At 45.5% G+C, this 18,648-nt stretch overlaps 1 protein-coding gene across 3 annotated transcripts; it reads right to left on the minus strand.

Annotated features, from left to right (window-relative positions):
• Positions 1 to 854: 854 nt before the first annotated feature.
• Positions 855 to 17,545, minus strand: Mettl13 (methyltransferase 13, eEF1A N-terminus and K55). Of its 3 annotated transcripts, none has more exons than XM_090340437.1 (8): positions 17,132 to 17,545; positions 14,407 to 15,163; positions 13,063 to 13,262; positions 10,520 to 10,715; positions 8,929 to 9,096; positions 5,003 to 5,218; positions 2,763 to 2,894; positions 855 to 1,304 (listed from the first exon to the last, which is right to left on the minus strand). In XM_090340437.1, exons 1-8 carry the CDS (start codon positions 17,300 to 17,302, stop codon positions 1,030 to 1,032), a joined length of 2,115 nt encoding a protein of 704 aa, XP_090196563.1. In that variant the 5' UTR covers positions 17,303 to 17,545; the 3' UTR covers positions 855 to 1,029. The 3 variants fall into 3 exon arrangements, with proteins under 3 accessions (XP_090196563.1, XP_090196564.1, XP_090196565.1); XM_090340438.1 differs by lacking the exon at positions 17,132 to 17,545 and adding an exon at positions 16,082 to 16,172; XM_090340439.1 differs by lacking the exon at positions 17,132 to 17,545 and having other exon boundaries at positions 14,864 to 14,924.
• Between the last annotated feature and the right edge of the window lie 1,103 nt (positions 17,546 to 18,648).

The raw sequence follows: 18,648 nt of genomic DNA on the forward strand, positions 1-18,648 counted from the left end.
TCAAAGCCCAAGTGCCTCTTCCCATCCACATCACAGGAAGTGTCATTGTTTCTCCACACTCCACATAGCACTACAGGGTGATCTACCAAGGAAAGGTAGCCTCTGGATCACACACTGGGTCTGGATCACCTAACACTGTTAGCTATATAGATCAGAAAGCAATGAGGCCTTGGAGGTAACTGGAACATGCCAAGAGATAGAACCTTTCCCTTATTGGCTCCAGAGCAAGACTCCTCCCTCAAGACCATCAGATATTTCTGAGGCCAGACCTAAACACATTCTCTACACTCAGTCCAACACTGATTTATGCTTCATTTTATGATATTAAAAGCCATTTTAGAGGACTTCTGGAAAGAAGTCTTTGCTTTGCTATTCTTTATCTCAGGTTAACTGACACAGAACGGAGATTATGCTAATCTGTGTTGTTTGGCTATTCTTAAACATCTTTACTTCCTCCACAGCTCTTTACAGCAGAGGGTGTGTGGTGTGTGTGTGTATGTGTATGAGTTATAATACATATTTCTACAGTTGCCTGTCTAAAAAAGTGTGCTCTGTTTTTCACTTGAGATCATTCCTCCAGAACCAAGAGAGGGACAACACACATACAAGTCAGTGAAGCAGAGATGCAATCAGATGTCTCGAGTCCTTGGCACATGTTCCTTAAGGCATGTAGCATCTACTAGGAGCTCCTGCATGGAAGGAGATGTTGTGCAAACAAGGTTCGTCAAGCCGTGATACTGAAGAGGACAGGATAGACAGGGCATGGTGGCATATACCTGTAATCCCAGCACACGGAAGCTAACGCAAGAGGATGCTAACTATGATGCCAATCAGGCCTGTGTAGTGAGACACGATTAGGGTGGGAAGGATTTTTATTGTCCCAGCTCTTCAGGCAACCTTAGCAATCTGGAGGTTGCTGAATATGAAACCAAGAAAAAATACAAGGTCTGAAAGTATTGTGCATTGTATTCCTATCATATGAGGAGTTCAGGGTCCTCCCGGGCTGAGAAGGCTACCTAGCCCCAGCCATCACACAATCTTCACAGTCTTGAGCATATCTGACAAGACGTATGTGTCATCCCAACCCCGGCCAGGCCTTTTCAGGGTCCGCTCCAAGGTCTGAGCCATGTCCAGGAGCTGTGGGGTGGTGAGCGTCTGCTCTGAGGACAGCTGACAGAACAGGATCTCGTTCACCTCTCCTTCGATTCGCCGGACATACAGAAGAGGGAACACTGCCTTGAGATCGGCTAGAACAGACTCCTTCAGCCCCGAGTCTCGGCACACAAGGTTGAGGATAAAGACGCCTGTGGGGCGGGAAGGATACGGGTGACCACAGATCAGCAGACATGACAAGAGACAAGGATCAGCTTCAAGAGTGCCAACTGCTGTCCACAGAGGCTCAAGGCTAAGCAGACACAGGCACCGCAGCAGGAAGCTGTACCGTGTGTCTACACCCAATAGACTTTCCAGTATTCCACCAAACGGCATGGAATAGGCTGGAAGGTCCAAACCAACGAACAGGAAACAACCCAAACCCACATAATGGAGATGTACAGTCATATATACGTGAACACCACAACCAGATGCAGGTGGTTCATGCCTGTAATCCTCACTACTCAACAGGCTGACATCTGAGAATTGTGGTTCAGAGGCAGCCTGGGAAAAACAGTTTGTGAGACTCTTATCTCCAATTAACCACCAGAAAACCAGAAGTGGAGCTGTAGCTCAGAGTGGGGCGTGCACTCGCCATGACCAACAACAACAAATGAACACAACATTGTGGCTGAGTCTCATAAACAGACACTCGATGCATTCCACGTACTCCTATCTACAGAAAGAGAAAACCAGGAGTCCTTCTCTCACATAGCCTGCACAGAAAAGAAGAAATGCCTCACCGCATCACTCCTTGTTTTATCCTGTAATACTGAAATAAATCTTTGTTAGAACTTCAATTACCTGGGGGGGAAAGGGGGGTGCTTATACAGACCTAAGCTGCAGGGACATTAGGTTCAGAGGAGTGGTTGCCCTTGGAAGGAGGGGATGATGTTAAGGGCTTGACCTGGTCAGGTACAAATCAAACCACACAATGTTTTTGTTTTTCTGCTCCTGTATTGGGACTTAAACTGGGGACTTCACTCTCTCACTTGGCTTTTTGTTCAAGGCTGGTGCTTTGCCACCACCAGCACCCTGATTACATGCTTTTTTGCATGTGTGTATGTGTCAGTCCTGAGGCTTGAACTCAGGGGCCTGGGTTGATATCCCTAAGCTTTGTTTTGCTCAAAATTACTGCTCTACCAACCACTGGAGCTACAGCACCACTTCCAGCCTTTTGCTGGCTGACTAGTGGTAAGTCTCACAGACCTGCCTGCCAAGGCTAGATTTGAACCATGATCTTCAGATCCCAGCCTCCTTGTAGCTAGGACTACAAGTGTGAACCACCAGTGCCAGGCTACATATGCATGCATGCATTCATTTATTTATTTGTTTGTTTGTTTATTTTGTGGGTCATAGGGCTTGAACTCAGCCTGGGTGCTGTCCCTGAGCTCTTCAGCTCAAGGTTACCGCCCTATCCCTTGAGCCAAGCCCCACTTCCCATTTTCTAGAGGTTAACTGGAGATAATAGTCTCCGGTCCTTTTGTGCCTGGGCTGGCTTTGAACCTTCATCCTTAGAATTCAGCCTCCTGAGTAGCTTTTATAATCAAAGAAAAAAATTGTTTTTAAGGCCCCCTCCCTCTTCTTTTCCCAGCCTGTAATTCACTTACCTCCAGGAGTCAGGGTACTTCTGACCTTCTGCAGGAAAGATGGCTCCACAAATGCTGCGGGAGGACAGCTCATTCCCAGCGTTGGGTCCTTACTATCTATATCAAACATTATGACATCATAGGATGTCCTGGCTGGAAAAGAGAAGCAAATGCATTCCTGTCTTTGCTGGACAAAACATCACCATTTACATTTCTCCACCCCGCCTGCTCTGGGAAGGTAGCAGAGAAAGATAACCAGAAGGATGTGATCTGTCCAGAGCACTGATGTCACAGTCCCAGGAATCCTTGCCATCTGAGTTTCAACTGTCCCATAATAAACTTCCATAGATCTAACTGCACCCTCCACAGGTACACACAAATGGGGCCCATCCTAGCAGAAATATTATATATTATACAAATGGGTTTTAACCCCAACGGACTATTAGCATCAACCAGATAAGCTTCTTTCTATACCCTTCAGAAAACCTAGGTCACATTCCTGACCAAGTAAAAAATTCTAGGATGGTGAGAAAAAAAATGGGAGAACTCTGGTATTTTCCTCCATCCATCCAGTCAGAGCTGAGAACTGGTGAACTAGACAAAGCAGCCAAGTAGGCATTCTAAGGGTTAGCCCAGCAAAGATTAATTTCCTCAACTCCTGTTCCACAAAAGAAGTCTATATTCTGAAACTTTAAGTTAACAATATCTTTTCTGGTTACTCAAAAAGAGGGCTGGCTAAAGAAACACATGATTTTGGTAAATGAATGAGAAAGAACAAGATCTGTTCCTTCCCATAAGGTTACGTGACAGTAAGCAAGCCTGCAATGCCATTGACTTATTTCCAGCGAACTGTAACTCTGAGCTAATGACTCAGTCATCAGTATATACTTAAGGGTATCGTATGCTAATAACTGTATAAAACACCCATCTGTTTCTGATTACCTTGCCTGTTCTCAGTGCTGAAGAGTGAACATGGTAGGCAAGTACTCTACCACTGAACCATTCCACTAGCCTTGATTTTGATTTCTTTGAAAAAAAATCCAAGGAAAAGCCTGACTCATGTCTGCAGCCTGACTTCTCACATAATTTAAAAGATGGTCAGCATAGGTGGCCAGGACCATTGAGAGCTGACCAGCAGTGACAGCAGCACCCGTGTGAACTGAGCACCTACCACACACTCCTGACACTGCTTCACATGGTTCAGCTATCCCAAGATAGCCTGGACCCCCAAGCTGACCTCAGTGATGGAATTGTAAAGACTGACAGCTCAAGTTCCATTTGCAATTAAAAAGTCAAGGCTGCCATCTGACCATTCCAGCCCCACATCCTCCCTTCAGACTTCCTGAAAGACAGTATCAACTAAGGATAATGACGGTATCCATTACTGAACAAGCAGACCTGGGAAGGGTGGCCTGTGCTCTCTGCAGAAGTGACCCCTTCTCCCTGACAGCCTCAAGCTCAAGAAAACACTGAAGTCACCAGGAGCTGAGGCGTTACTGTGTCTAATACTAGCAAGAAATGAACAGGCCTAAAAAAAGAAAAAGAAAAAAAAAAAACAGGACTTTTGCCAAATCCAGGGTAGAAATTATTAGAGCAAAATGGAGCCTTATTTCCAGTAGCAAGGGGACTATCAACATTCCCCCCAAGTAACAGCTGCATCAGGGCCTCTCACCTCAGCCCAGTTAACAACTGGGGCTGGTGAATCCTCTCATCACTGGCTGCCTGTGCACTGTAACATGGTAAGTCAGTGGCCTCTGGCCACTAAGTGCCAGTAGCAGCTTCTTCCCTCCCCCTGACCCATTCTGTGACAATGAAAACCAAGTTTGCAGATACTGTTAAATGTTCTATGGCTGAGAACAACTGATCTATATGAATGCCACTGTACTCCGGTTCTGATTTTACCTTCAACTAAAGGATCCAGAAAATACCTCTCAACATATATCTTATCTATTTTATTTTCTTTCCTTTTTGTTTACCTAGCTATGCTTCAACTTCCTTGGTGTGCAGACGAATGGCAAGGTCAAGGGTCCAAAGAGAAGCATAGCGGTATGCCACTAACAGTCCTTTTTCCTAGCTGCTATACACTCCAACATTCAGCATAGTGCTAAGGATCCATCGATCAGTATGAATGCATCAACCATCACCAGAATGGTAAGGATTAGAATGAAGAATGATGCTGATGCCACCCTGGGAAAGATGAACTCCAGAAGCCTTCAGGCCAGTGTTTCCTAATACCCCTTCTAGTAGTCCCTCCTCAGTACCTTCTGCACCTGCCAGGCTGGTGATATAATCCAGGCCATCTGCAATGTGGACCTTCATCCGGTCACTCTGTGAAAAGCCAAACCACTGAGTGGCCACTTCCAACATGGAGGGATCGATCTCCACAGCTTCGATGCGGGACTTCGGGAAATGATCATGGACAAAGAGGGGGAGGCTGCCTCCACCCAGGCCCACCACCAACAATGCCAGAGGGATGTCTGTAATGAAACAAGAGGGCATCACTAAGCCGTCTGCTCACCGCGGAGTGGAGAACCATCCACAGAGGACAAAGAAGTCATGCTGCAGCTCTACTCATAAATACAAGACTTAAAAAGCACTGGCCTCCCTCTCTCATACCAGACATCTGACAGTCAACTTACATTTGAAATCTCACCCATGGCTTCATATTGACTAGATCCAGAAGATGGTTCATGTGTTAGTATTATGGTCTCTTTTCTTTGTGGGTCACGGAGCTTGAACTTCGTCTGCACACTGTCTCTGAACTCTTTGGCTCAAGGCTACCACCCTACCCTTGAGCCAAGCCCCACTTCTCTTTTTTTTTAAGAGGTTAATTGGAGATAGAGTCTCAGGTCCTTTTGTGCCTGGACTGGCTTTGAACCTTGATCCTCAGATCTCACAATCCTGAGTAGCTAGGATTACAGGCATGAGCCACCGCACCTAGCCCGGCAGCCCACAGCGGCGACAGCAGCGTATTATGGTCTCTTAAAGATTCCTAAGCACTCAGCTGCATGGTATCAAAAAATCCTGTAACACTTCCTAAATACACCCATAGCTCAAGAGATGGAATAACAATATAGCCCAATAACCTTACTCATGATCATACTGCTGGGCAGATACAATACCCCTTGTCTGACTCTAGACTCCAAAGTCCCTCACTGCCTTTCCAGACATCTGACCAAATAAGAGTAATCCATCTAGTTTCATAAATCACAGGAAAATAAAGGCCCAGTCGTAGCCTGAATCAGAAAGAAAACTCAGCAACCACAGGAAAAAGGAAGCAAGACAGAACCAACACTAAAAGAAGCTAGACCCCATGCTCCTGGATTGGAAGAATCAACATGGTGAAAATGACAATCTTGCCAAGAGCTATCTACAAATTCAATGCAATACCCATCAATATCCCAATGTCATTCTTTAAAGAAATAGAAGAGGCAATGCAAAATTTCATATGGAATAATAAAAGACCCCCTATAGCAAAAACACTTCTTAGCAGAAAGAACAGCGCTGGAGGAATTTCAATTCCAAACTTTAGACTCTATTACAGAGCTATAATTATCAAAACAGCCTGGTACTGGCACAGGAACAGGCCTGAAGACCAATGGAATAGAACTGAGGACCCAGATATTAAACCACAGACCTATGGCCACCTAATCTTTGACAAGGGAGCCAAAAAAACAGAATGGAAGAAAGACAGCCTCTTCAACAAGTTGTGCTGGCAGAACTGGTTAAGCACCTGCAGAAAACTAAAGTTGGATCCTTCTTTGTCACCTTGCACTAGAATTAACTCCAAATGGATCAAAGACCTGGAGGTAAAAGCTGACACACTGAAAACTTTACAGGAAGGAATAGGAGATACACTAGGCCTCCTTGGCACAGGTCGAAACTTTCTTAATAAGGACCAAGAATCACAACAAATCAGAGAAAGGCTGGATAAGTGGGACTGCATTAAACTGCAGGGCTTTTGTATGGCAAAGGACATAGCTAGTAAACTAATCAGGAAGCCTACAGAGTGGGAGAAGATCTTCACCAACCAAACAACGGACAAAGGCCTCATATCTAAAATATATCAACAACTCAAAAAATTGAATCACTCCAAAACTAACCTCCAAAGTAACAACCATCCCATTAAAAAATGGGCCAAAGACTTAAAGAGAGTCTTCTCTGAAGAAGAAATAAAAATGGCCTATAGACACATGAAGAAATGCTCAACATCTCTGGTCATAAAAGAAATGCAAATCAAAACAACTCTAAGATTACACCTCACTCCAGCTAGAATGGCCAGGATCAGGAAAACGAATAACAACAGATGCTGGAGGGGATGTGGCCAGGAGGGGATCACTACTGCACTGCTGGTGGGAGTGCAAACTCGTTCAACCACTATGGAAAGCAGTGTGGCAGTGCCTCAAAAGGCTAAACATAGAACTCCCCTTTGACCCAGCAATTCCACTACTTGGCATTTACCCAACCATCCAGAAACAAGGACATACTAAATCTACTAGCACAACAATGTTCATTGCAGCACTATTCACCATAGCAAAGATATGGAACCAACCCAGATGTCCCTCAGTTGAGGAGTGGATCAACAAGTTGTGGTATTTGTACACAATGGAATTCTATGCTGCTGTCAGAAAGAATGACATCGCCCCATTTGTTAGGAAATGGAAAGACTTAGAAAAAATCATATTAAGCGAAGTAAGCCAGACTCAAAGGAACTTAGGCTCAATGGTTTCCCTCATTCGTCATAATCAGTAGAAACCTTGGGCTCTACTAGCAGAGGTCTGCAATAGAGCAAAATCTTGATACATAAGGCCATATAATGTGAAGCTAATTGAAAGGACCTCCAGGATATTGAAACAAAAGCCATATAATGAATGATTGTTGTCCTTAATGTACTATGTTGTCTCTCATCTCCTTTGCTGTCCCTTGGTTATCTCATATTGGTATAGCATCTCACTTTGTTATCTGATATATTGAATTTATTTATATTTGGATATTTGAAATTTGATAGGGAAGGGGGAAAAACCAAGACGGGTGGGGGGTGTGGGGGGGAGGGAAATGGGTACCAAGACATGTGAAAGGGTATCAATGTATGTGAATTAATGCACCTTCTATCTGGCAAATATCATGTAACCCTTTTACTAATTACAATAAAAAAAAAAAAGAAGCTAGACCCTAGGATTACAGCTAAGAAATGAGATTCTAGGTACATAACACAGAATACTTCAATAAGGCATATTCAAGGACTTCAGGTAAAAAACGTTTCTAAGTATGAAACGTGTTCTTATTTGCTAATGTGGTCAGATCCAGATAGCAATAAAGCCATCTCTGCACTAAACATAATAGGGATTTTTAAAGTTAAAGTTCAAGAATTTTCATCTTGTGCTCAAGAAATGTACTACTGATGGGCCAGGAGTTTGGCCTAGTGGTAGAGTGCTTACCTAGCATGCACAAAGATCTGGGTTCAATTCCTCGGTACCACATACAAAGAAAAAAAAACAGGCTGGAAGTGATGCTGTGGCTCAAGTGGTAGAGCTCTAGCCTCGAGAAAGCCCAAGGACATTGCTCAGGCCCTGAATTCAAGGCACAGGACTGGCAAAAAAAAAGAAAGAAAGAAAGAAAAGAAATGTACTACTGAAAAAAAAAAAAAATCACACAGCCACATATCGGAGTATCTGATTTTTAAATCTAAAACATGGACATGTAAAAGGTAAAATTCCAACTGCATAATTCAAAATCCAAAATTTTAATACTTTAATTTTCAAGAGAAATGAACGGGCTGGGTGCCAGTGGCTCACACCTGTAATCCTAGCTCCTCAGATGGTTGAGATTTAAAGACTGAGGTTCAAAGCCAGCCAGCAAGAAAGTCTATAATATTCTTATCTCCAATCAACCACCAAAAAGCCAGAAGTAGAGCTGTGACTCAAGTGATAGAGCATCTACCTTGAGCACAAAAGGTCAGAGACAGTGCCCAGGCCCCGAGACTGGCATGAGAAAGAGAGAAGAAAGGGAAGGACTTATCCACCAACACATGTAGGCATTTTGAGATGACAGATTGAAATACCTCAAGACTTAGCTGTAAGGAAGAAAGATATAAATGTGTGTGTGACTGCCAGTTTGCAATCACTGCTCTAGCTACTACTATAACCTTCCATGTTCTCTACTGTGGAGAGCATGGCATCTCTCTCACCTAGGAGGTGCTCCGGGTTTCTTAGCAGGGTGAGGCCAGCAATCATGGCTTTATGGTGCTCACAGCAGAGGTGACTCTTATCGATGGACTGCCCAGGCGCAGGAGGGAGATCATCAGAAGCACTGGTAGATCGCTGCTTCTTCTTTTCCTTTTTCCGTTTCTTCTGGGCTGAAAGAGATTTACACTAATGAAGTACTACTAAGCTTCTTACTCTAGTCCTTGGAAGTAAGGAATACAAGTATCAGTGTGCAGAAATGGGCTTCAATAGACTTGAAAGTCAACTATTACAGAGGCAAGAATTTGGGCCAGGAGTTTGGCCTAGTGGTTGAATGCTTACCTAGCAATGCACGAAGACCCGGGTTCAATTCCTCATATCACATACATAGAAAAAAGCCAGAAGTGGTGCTGAGGCTCAAGTGGTAGAGCTCTAGCCTTGAGAAAGTCTAAGGACAGTGCTCAGGCCCTGAGCTCAAGCCCAGGACTGGCCAAAAAAAAAAAAAAGAGGCAAGAAGTTGCTGGGTGCCAGTAGCTCACATCCATAATCCTAGCACTCAAGAGGCTGAGATCTGATTGCTGTTCAAAGCCAGCCTGGGCAAGAAAGTAAACTATGCAGAAAAAGCCAGAAGTGGTGCTGCAGCTCAAGTGGTAGAGTACCAGCCTTACAAAAGAAGCTCGGAGTCAGTATCCAGGCCTGGAGTTCAAACCCCAAGACTAGCTTTAATCAAAAAAAAAAAAGCAAAAATTTTACAAAGTGGTTGATCTCTTTTGGATAGCCTGAAATTGGCCACAGAAACAGCATTTCTGTTGCAGAAACTAGCAGTCTACATAAGGGCTTCCCTCCCCCGCAACAACAACAACAACAACAACAACAACAAACAACAAAAAAAGTGAAGATGTACAGCTACTAATCACCTGTTCTATGCCAATTACTATACCAAGACTTTTACCTTTTATGAAAACCTATCGGTTCCAACTTTTGGCACATAAGAAAACTAAGTATCTGAAGAACTAAGTAAATAGGAAAAGACTCAGTAAGTGATTAAGACAAAATACATGGGCTAGGAATGTGGCTTAGTGGTAGAGTGCTTGCCTAGCATACGTGAAGCTTCAGTACCACATAGATAGGCTGGGAAGTGGTGCTGGGAAGTGGACTCAAAGTGGTAAAACAATAGCCTTGAGCAAAAGAGCTCAGAGACAGTGACCAGGTCCCAAGTTCAAGCCCCACAACCAACAAAAAAAATTTTTTAAACCCTTTTAGGCAAGTGAGAGTGAATGACACTAGAAAAGACAGCAAATCCCATGTTTCTGGCTCACCTCACAGGAGCATCGACTTGTAAACAGAGGCCTTTAACCTGAAGGCATTATTATCACATTTATTCTAGCACATGGCTCCCACTCCTATCATTTCAGAAGAGAAGAAATACCTCCCTTCTGCTTATTACCACCAGCACACTGAGATCCCAGATGAGAAAGGGCTGTCCACAGAGCCACATGACTTGGGTCACAGGGATGGAGAGCTGTCACCCTTAAATCAAGACCCCTTTTCTTGCCCATGGACCATGGTCCCAGGACCATGTCTACGATGCCTTACCTCTGTGAGAAGCATCCTTCAGCAGCCGGGCCTCAGACTGCACCACATTCCTGCTGCTGAGGAAGATCAGCCGTCGGAAGAACCTCCGGTCATCCCCTTGTACGTCTTCGATGACGTACTCACCACTCAGGGGACTGCAGTCTTGGTGCTGCACGGTCCGGACGCCAATGTCCCCACCCACAGACAGAAAGGGCACCTGGAGACACAGCCAGAGACCAGACACAGACCAGCTCAACTAGGAAACATGAGAAGTTATCGATCCCTCCCGTGCCAGGGTTCTGAGATACCTCCCCCACAAAGACTTGTTCTAGTGTGCTGCTTATCTGAAGGGGCCTTTACATACATCTAAAAAAAGTTTAGTTCACTGTCTGCAAATGACCAACACAAAAACATCTCCTAAACTACTACTGAAATGTAACTAATTCTTCCACTCTCCCAACTATAAGAACTCATTAGTAACCACTAAAAGACCTCTCAATGCTCCAGGAGAATAATAAAAATTATATTTATATTTCCCTCTAAAACTTCTCATCTCCTCCACCATTTTTACAACTATTTCTTTTGCTCTTTACTTTTTAAGACAGGGTCTTACTATGTAGCCTAGACTGTCATCAAACTTAGGATCCTCCCTCTCAAATACTGAAATTATAGACATTTACCACCATGCCTGGCTAATCTATCTCTTTTTAAAGATCTGCCAAGGCTATTTCTTAATTAACAGTAATTTCTGACCTTTCAGACTCAGTCAGTGATGAGAAGAGGTCGTAACAAAGCTTCGAGAGGATCTGGGCCTCCCTGACGTAATATCTGTCTCCTGAATACCAACTCAGCCAGGAAAACTCAAGCACACATTTATCCATCAATTTAAGTCTGCTAGTGGGGAGGAGCATGGTCTGGAAACCCAGGGTTTGGGACTTGTACTTTTTTGTGTATATGTGTTTGTGCTGGTTCTAACACTTGGACTCAGGGCACGGTCACTTTCCTGCTCAGGGCTAGCACTCTACCACTTGAGCCATAGTTCTTCTCCCGGCTTTTTTGGCGATTTCCTGCCTGGGCTAGCTTCAAACTCTGATCCTCAGATCTCAGCCTGAGTAGCTAAGATTATAGGCACTGGCCACCTAGTGCCCAGCAAGGGACTTGTACTTTTAGAGCAATTCCTCAGATACTTGGGCTTTTCCATCTATCAAAAAATAGACAAATTGGACCAGGAGTTTGGCCTAGTGGCAGTGATTGCCTAGCATGCAGGAAGATCCGGGCTTAATTCCTTGGTACCACAAACACAAAAAAAGCAAGAAGTAGTGCTATGGCTCACGTGGTAGAGCCCTAGCCTCAAGGAAAGCCCAAGGACAGTATTCAGGCTCTGAGTACTGCCCCAAGACTAGAAAAAAAAAAAAAAAATCACCAGACAACCAGTGGTTCATGCCTGTAATCCTAGCTACTCAGCAGGCTGAGATCTGAGAATAGCATTTCAAAGTCATCCCAGGCAGTGAAGTCTATGACACTCTTATCTTCAATTAACCACCTGGAAACCAGAAGTGTGCTGTGGCTCAAGTGGGAGAGTGCTAGTCCTGACCTGAAGAAGAGCTCAGGGACAGTGCCCAGGCCCAGAGTTCAAGCCCTACAACCAACCAACCAACAAATAAATAAATAAACAAACACACAAATCAAGTTCTTAAAGTTACCCAGCTAGGAATGTAGTTTAGTGGTAGAGTGCTTACCTAGCATGCATGAAGCACTGGGTTTGATTCCTCAATACCACCATAAACCGAAAAGGCCAGGGGTAGTACTGTGGCTCAAGTAGATAGAGTGCTAGTCTTGAGCAAAAGAAGCTCAAGTGCCTAGGCCCTGAATTCAAGCCCCAGGCTGGCAAAAAATAAATATAAACAAACAAACAAATAAATAAAATTACTGTCAATTACTCGTGTAACTGAGTAACTGACAAGATAGCAACATAGCAGGTATAACGGATAATACTGTATCATTTGCCCACTTTAGCAGACCCTGTTTCCTTCCTGAAATGGCCAGCAATGTTAATATCCTGAAAAAAATGCATCAAACTGTTTTGGCCCTTTTCATTTTATCCTCAGATAATGACAGTTCAGAGAAGCAAGACAGGTGAAGATGTCCTTGTCAAAAGCAAGAAAAGAAGGCTGAACAATCAGCAGTTTGAAGAACTGGAGCCAGCAAGGTGTACATCATCTCCATCCTGCCATCTCTACAAAGATTCACAGACACACCGACACACACACACACTGACACACAACTATTCAATTAATCAACTTCCTCTCTTTACTACAGGGCAAGAGAAAACAGATTCGGACAATGACCCTCAATTCTCAGCCTCCTGAGTAGCTAGGATTTCAGGAGTGAGATACCAGTATCCTACAAGAGAATATTTTCTGCCCAATTAACTCTAAGCTAACACACCTCTCAGGACCAAACTAAGGTCACATTCCAGTTCTTCTAAGGCTCCTTCTGCCTTGGACATCTGCTAGTGCAAGTCCAGATAACAGTGAAAGCTGGTATCTGCAAAGGCTTGCTACCTTCTGCTGGGAGGGCATCCCGGCTGGGGCCAGCTCCATGACTCTGGCTGACAGCTCGGCTTGAATGCTGTCCATGCCATCGTACTGCTGACCTCGATGGAGGGCCACTGTGATCAGCCTCCTGAAGCCTGCACTGGTTGCCAACTGCTTCCGGCCCTCCTCCATGCCAAACAGCCATTCCGTTTCACGGCCTTGGGGAACTAAAAAAGAAGAACATGATTATAAGCAGAGCTGGCAAGAACGTTCAAACCCCACATGGCAGAGAGCCAGTCACTGTCCCAGGCCCTATTGTTCCTGTGACCCACAGAGGGGCTATCAACACCCTAGCATACAACACTCAGAGCAAAGCAGCCCTTTAGACATGTGACAGGACACAGGGTGGAGAAAAGTGGAGGCATGGCTGAAAGGAACAAGAACAATAGTGATTAATATTAACGCTTTGTCCATACCAGGTATGACGCCAAGCAGTTCATAAGTATAAAGTAATAGAATTCTCACAATGCCCAAGGTATAGATAGCATTTTTCTCATTGTTTACAAAAATGGGGAGACAGGGGAATGGAAACAGGCACAGAAATTATATTATTTAAGGAAGTTCACATTTAGAAAATGGCAAAGCTGGGACTCAGAACCAGACAGGCTAACCCAACTCTGGGTTTACAGCCACTACGTGATTTACTCCCAAAAGAAGACAGATGGGATTATGGAATACTTGGAAAAATGGCACCTCTATCAAGAAACAAACCACCAGCATGGCTGCAACCCCTAGCATCCACTTAGAATTTCCTACTACTGAAAGCATGTCTTGATCCTTAGTAAGGTAAGCAAGGTACTCTTTATATTCTTTCTGATGACATTTATATAAAGCATTTATCACATATCAAACACAACTTCTCTGGTACTACAGGGTTTAAACTCAGCAATGTTATCACCTACCCCCAGCTGTGTTATTGGGGACTGAACCCAGGTCCTCATGCATGTTAGACAAGTACCAGGTACTATCTCTAAGAGCCGTTATACTTCTCACAACTATAAAAGGGTTACAATCCCACTTTATAGATGAGGAAACTGAGGTACCAAAAATAAAAGTAGCTTGTTTAACATCACACTACCAGCACATAACTTTGCCAGGACTGAAAGAAAAGGCCTCAAATATAAGCACACTGGGAGAGCTATTGGTTCTCCTTCATCATGCCTTGGCGAGTCTAACTCTCTGGAGATAACATTTCCGGAAGATTAAATAAGTAAAAATGCAAAGACATATCCATTCAGTGAAGCCCGCGCCCAGCCCCAGCCCCTGGAAGCCAGCCCCTCCAGGGAAAGAGAGGGCACAATCCCAACTCACTGATGAAAATGGCAAAATGATTGTCCCGCGTTGGTTTCACGGTGGGGCTGTCCACCACGTGCAGGGTGTAGCGTGGCTCCCCAGTGTCCCCACTGCACAAGTCCAGAGACACACTCCCCAGCCCGGCCTTGCCCAGCTGGCTGCACAGCCAGGCATACTGTTGCCGCTCCCGTACTGCCTCGGCCAGCTGCTCGGCACTCTCCAGCCGCACAGGCTTGCCCTGCTCCTGAGCACACAGCTCAAAGATCTGAAGGGCAGAGCCAGGGACCGGCCTGAACTTGGTCATGATGAAAGCAAAGACAGGCAGGGAGAACTGAGGCTCTGCTTCCAACACCTGGTCCCGGCTGTGGGCTACTTGATGCACCCTCACCATCCACCCCTCCCGAGAGAAGTGACCCACTGCTTTCTTCAGGATGTGAGCCTGAGCCAGGGAGACGCAGAGGTAGCGACCGCCCACCTGCAGGACACGGCCAACCTCAGCCAGCATCCTGTCCACCAGCTGCAGCGTCTTCTCTTCCTCATCGGTCAGGACAGCATCCAGCGTGCCCTTGTCTAACACGACCTGGAATGAGGCATCAGCAAACTCCATCTGTGTCATGTCCATCTTCAAGAAGCTCATTCGGGGCCTCCGACTGGCATTGCGTTCCTTCATCTGTTTGATGACAACCTCACTGATGTCAATGTTCACAATATCCTGATAACCCACGTCATACAGCTGCTCACTCAGCTCTGAGTTGCCACACCCAATCACCAGAACCTAGAGAAAGAAAAAACAACACCAACAACAAAACCAACAATAAGAGGAAGGCGATATATGGAGAAAAAAAAAAAGAGTAAGGAGTCAGGTGTCTCAGGAGGCTGAGCTCTGAGGATCACCCCTTCAAAGCCAGCCTAGACATGAAACTGAGACTCTCTAATTAGACACCCAGAAAAGCTGGAATCAAGTGGTAGGGCAGAAAAGTGGATGAACAAAAAAAGCTCAGGATAGCACCCAAGCCCTGAGTTCAAGCCCCAGGACTGGCACAAAAATAAATAAATGAATAAAAATAAACAAATGAATAAAATAAGAGGGGGATAATCAAAGAACATACTTCAAGGATTTCAAGAAGCAACTGTGAACTTGGCTATTCCAGGTGTCAGAAGACAAAGATGTTATTGTGAGAAAAGGGCAACTTTAAAGTTGACTGTACTGTTATCACTAGTGAAAGAAAACACATTTAGCTACAACTAGATTATTCGAGAATGGGGCTTTATACTGCAGAAACAATATAGTTGTCCTTTTCTCTGAAATGAAGCATGTAATACTCAGAAATCAGCAAGAACTCATGGAATCCAAACACATTAGTTAGAATGTTGTTTTACTGAAAACAAAACAAAACAAAAAACCCTAAGCCAGGCCTATTCCAATTTCATCCATCCATTAATGCCTTTGGCTCAATAGGCAACATACTATACTTTGTGAGGATTCAAATTTTACTTCCATCATGAAATCATGATATTTTGGTAGCCAACTTAAAATGCAAACTGTTGACTCCCTTTCTATGGAGTAATCTCTCATTCGTCCTTCAAAATTCTGTTCCAATGTTACCATCTCTGGAAAAGCACCATTTGATAAGAAGTGTATAAGCTTTGAAACCACACAGAACTGAGCTTAAACCTCAATATGACAACTTACCATACACTCTCCAACATCATCTTGTAAAACATATGCACGACTGCTGGACTCCTGTGGCTCATGCAATGAATCCTAGCTAGTCAGGAAGATAAGACCTGAAGATCCCAGGCAAGAAAGTCCATGAGACTATATCAGTACAGCAGAATGGAGCTATAGTTCAAGTAGTAAAACACTAGCCTTGAGCACCAAAGCTCAGGGATAGCACTGAAGTCCAGAGTTCAAGTCCCAGGATTGACTCAAACAACAAGAAGCAGGTTCATGACTACCTCAGTTTGTAAAAACTGGAAAAATGTGCCCCCCCCCCTCTCTCGCTCGCTCTCTCTCTCTCTCTCTCTCTCTCTCTCTCTCACACACACACACACACACACACACACACACACACACACACACACACACAGCGCACCCAGCGCACCCAGCATAAAGCTTAGCATATAAAGCTTCCTCCACAAATGTTACTTTGCTTCCCTACCTCCAAAACAAAGCCATCTCTACCAACCATCCGGTTAATGTACTTCTGAAATGCATACAGGATTTGTGTCTTACTCTTAGCATATACTAACAGTACAAAAAAAAAGTTTTATTGCTATAATCCATTTGGCTCAAACTCACTCCCTGCAGTGCTTTATAGTTCGCCCATCCCTTTTTTTTTAAAACCATTTTCACGAGATTCATCATTTTACTTCCACATATAAAGTATCTATGTTCACGTTCAATCACCTTCTCCCCATACTATTATAGCTTAAGAGTGGTGTAGAGTTCCTGGAACTCGGTGAGCAATCGGCCCCTTAATAAACATATCTATCAGGGAAGCCACTCAGGTCGCCTACTCCCTAGGGATCCAGTGTGGGCGGACGACTGAACGTGGATGGGGCGGGCGAGATCTTCCAGCCGCGGACTCTATCAGAGCTGTCTTTGGGCCAGAAGGGCCTGAGAGCCTGTCCCCCACCCCCACCCCGCTCCCGTCCCGTCTACTTCTTCAGGATCCCCCACACACAACTTCCCCGTCTATTTCCCCAGGGCCCACGAATGCAGCCCGGCCGCGCCCCTTACCTTTTCCCGGGGCTTGATGTATTTGTGTAACACCCCGCAGAGGTCCAGGTAGGTGCCGTACCACTCGAAAGCTTTCTTCCCCCGCTGCTGGAAAAACTTCTCCCAGTAGTCCACGGAGCCGAAGTCCTTGGAGCTCCGGGGAAGGAGATTCATGTTCCCCGCGCCCGCCATCCGCCTTCAGGATCTACTCCCTGCGAGGTGGCATGGGGCGCTGGTGGCCCGACAGGCTCCGGGTCACTGCTGCGGCGGGACTCCAGTCCACGGACAGCCGGCCACATGGACCTGCTTCCCACCCCCTCCAAAGCCAAAGTGGGGGGGACGGCGCTGACGCGGCCACTGACGGCCGCACGCCCGCTCCGGGGCGCCCCACGCACGTGGAGAAGCCCCGCACGCGCTACCCCAGCTCGGGTCCGAACCCCGTAACCATATCCGGTGCGAGGCCTCGTGATTGGCCAGCCTCCCAGACGGTCCCTGCAGCTCATTGGTCACCGAGTCTCCTTCCTGACACCTCATTGGCTAAGACTCGCTAACTCTCGCAACTACTGGCGGCTGCGTGGAGAGCGTACTGTTGACGTAAGACGGGCGGGGGCGGGGCCTGGGGGCGGGGCCTGGGCGCCGGGCGGGACGGGGGGGGGGCAGGAGGAGGGCCGGCTATCCTGGGCACCGCGAGAGGGTGCTCGCGTCCTAGCTCTGCAGCCCGGATCCGAGCGTGTCTGCCCTGTGGACATCACCTCTGTAATAAGGGTCAAGTACATTAATCTTCTTAAAAAAGGTGTGATAGGGGCCGGGAGTTTGGCCTAGTGGTTAAAGTGCTTGCCTAGCATGCATGAAGACCCGGGTTTGATTCCTCGGTACCACATACATAGAAAAAAGCCAGAAGTGGTGCTGAGGCTCAAGTGGTAGAGCTCTAGCCTTGAGAAAGTCCAAGGACAGTGCTCAGGCCCTGAACCCAAGCCCAGGACTGGCAAAAAAAAAAAAAAAAAAAAAAAAAAAAAAAGGTGTGATAACGTGAACAGCTAGGTTACTGGGGTGCCTCCTCTCCCTCTCCCTCTTCCTTCCTCCCCTCTCTCCCCGCCCCCCAGTGAAAAGTGCAACGCTGAAAACCATCATTTCAAACATTTCTGACCTTAGCTCTCTCTAATGCTTGTTTTATGTGTTGGACGAAGACACGTCCGTTTAAATGGTCACTCCCTGTCTCTATCCTAAGGAAGTTACTTGGTGAAGAGCCCGGTGTTTTTAATCTTTTGTATTTATGTTTGGTGCCGGTTTGGGGGCTTGAACTCAGATTCTAGGCTCTGCCTCCGAGCTTTTTAGTTGCTCAAAGCTGTTACTCTATCGCTTGAGCCACAGCTCCAATTCTGGCTTTTCAGCGGATAATTGGCGATCAGAGAGAGCCTCATGGAATCTCCTGCCCGTGCTGGTGTTGAGCCCTGACCCTCTTAATATCCTGAAGTAGCTTGGATTACAAACTGCTGTTTTAAAATATAGAAGGTTCAAATATGTGTTACTCTTGTTGC

This window comes from Megascapheus bottae, chromosome 10 (genome assembly GCF_031878675.1).
Source record: "Megascapheus bottae isolate mThoBot1 chromosome 10, mThoBot2.hap1, whole genome shotgun sequence".
NCBI lineage: Eukaryota > Metazoa > Chordata > Mammalia > Rodentia > Geomyidae > Megascapheus > Megascapheus bottae.

Excerpts from the sequence above, each read along its gene's own strand:
- Mettl13 (XM_090340437.1), bottom strand. The coding sequence starts at position 17,302 with ATGGCGGGCGCGGGGAACATGAATCTCCTTCCCCGGAGCTCCAAGGAC. Across the intron at positions 9,097-10,519 it reads GAAGGATGCTTCTCACAGAG|CCCAGAAGAAACGGAAAAAG; the intron begins GTAAGGCATCGT and ends AATCTCTTTCAG. Across the intron at positions 2,895-5,002 it reads CAGCCTGGCAGGTGCAGAAG|CCAGGACATCCTATGATGTC; the intron begins GTACTGAGGAGG and ends TCTCTTTTCCAG.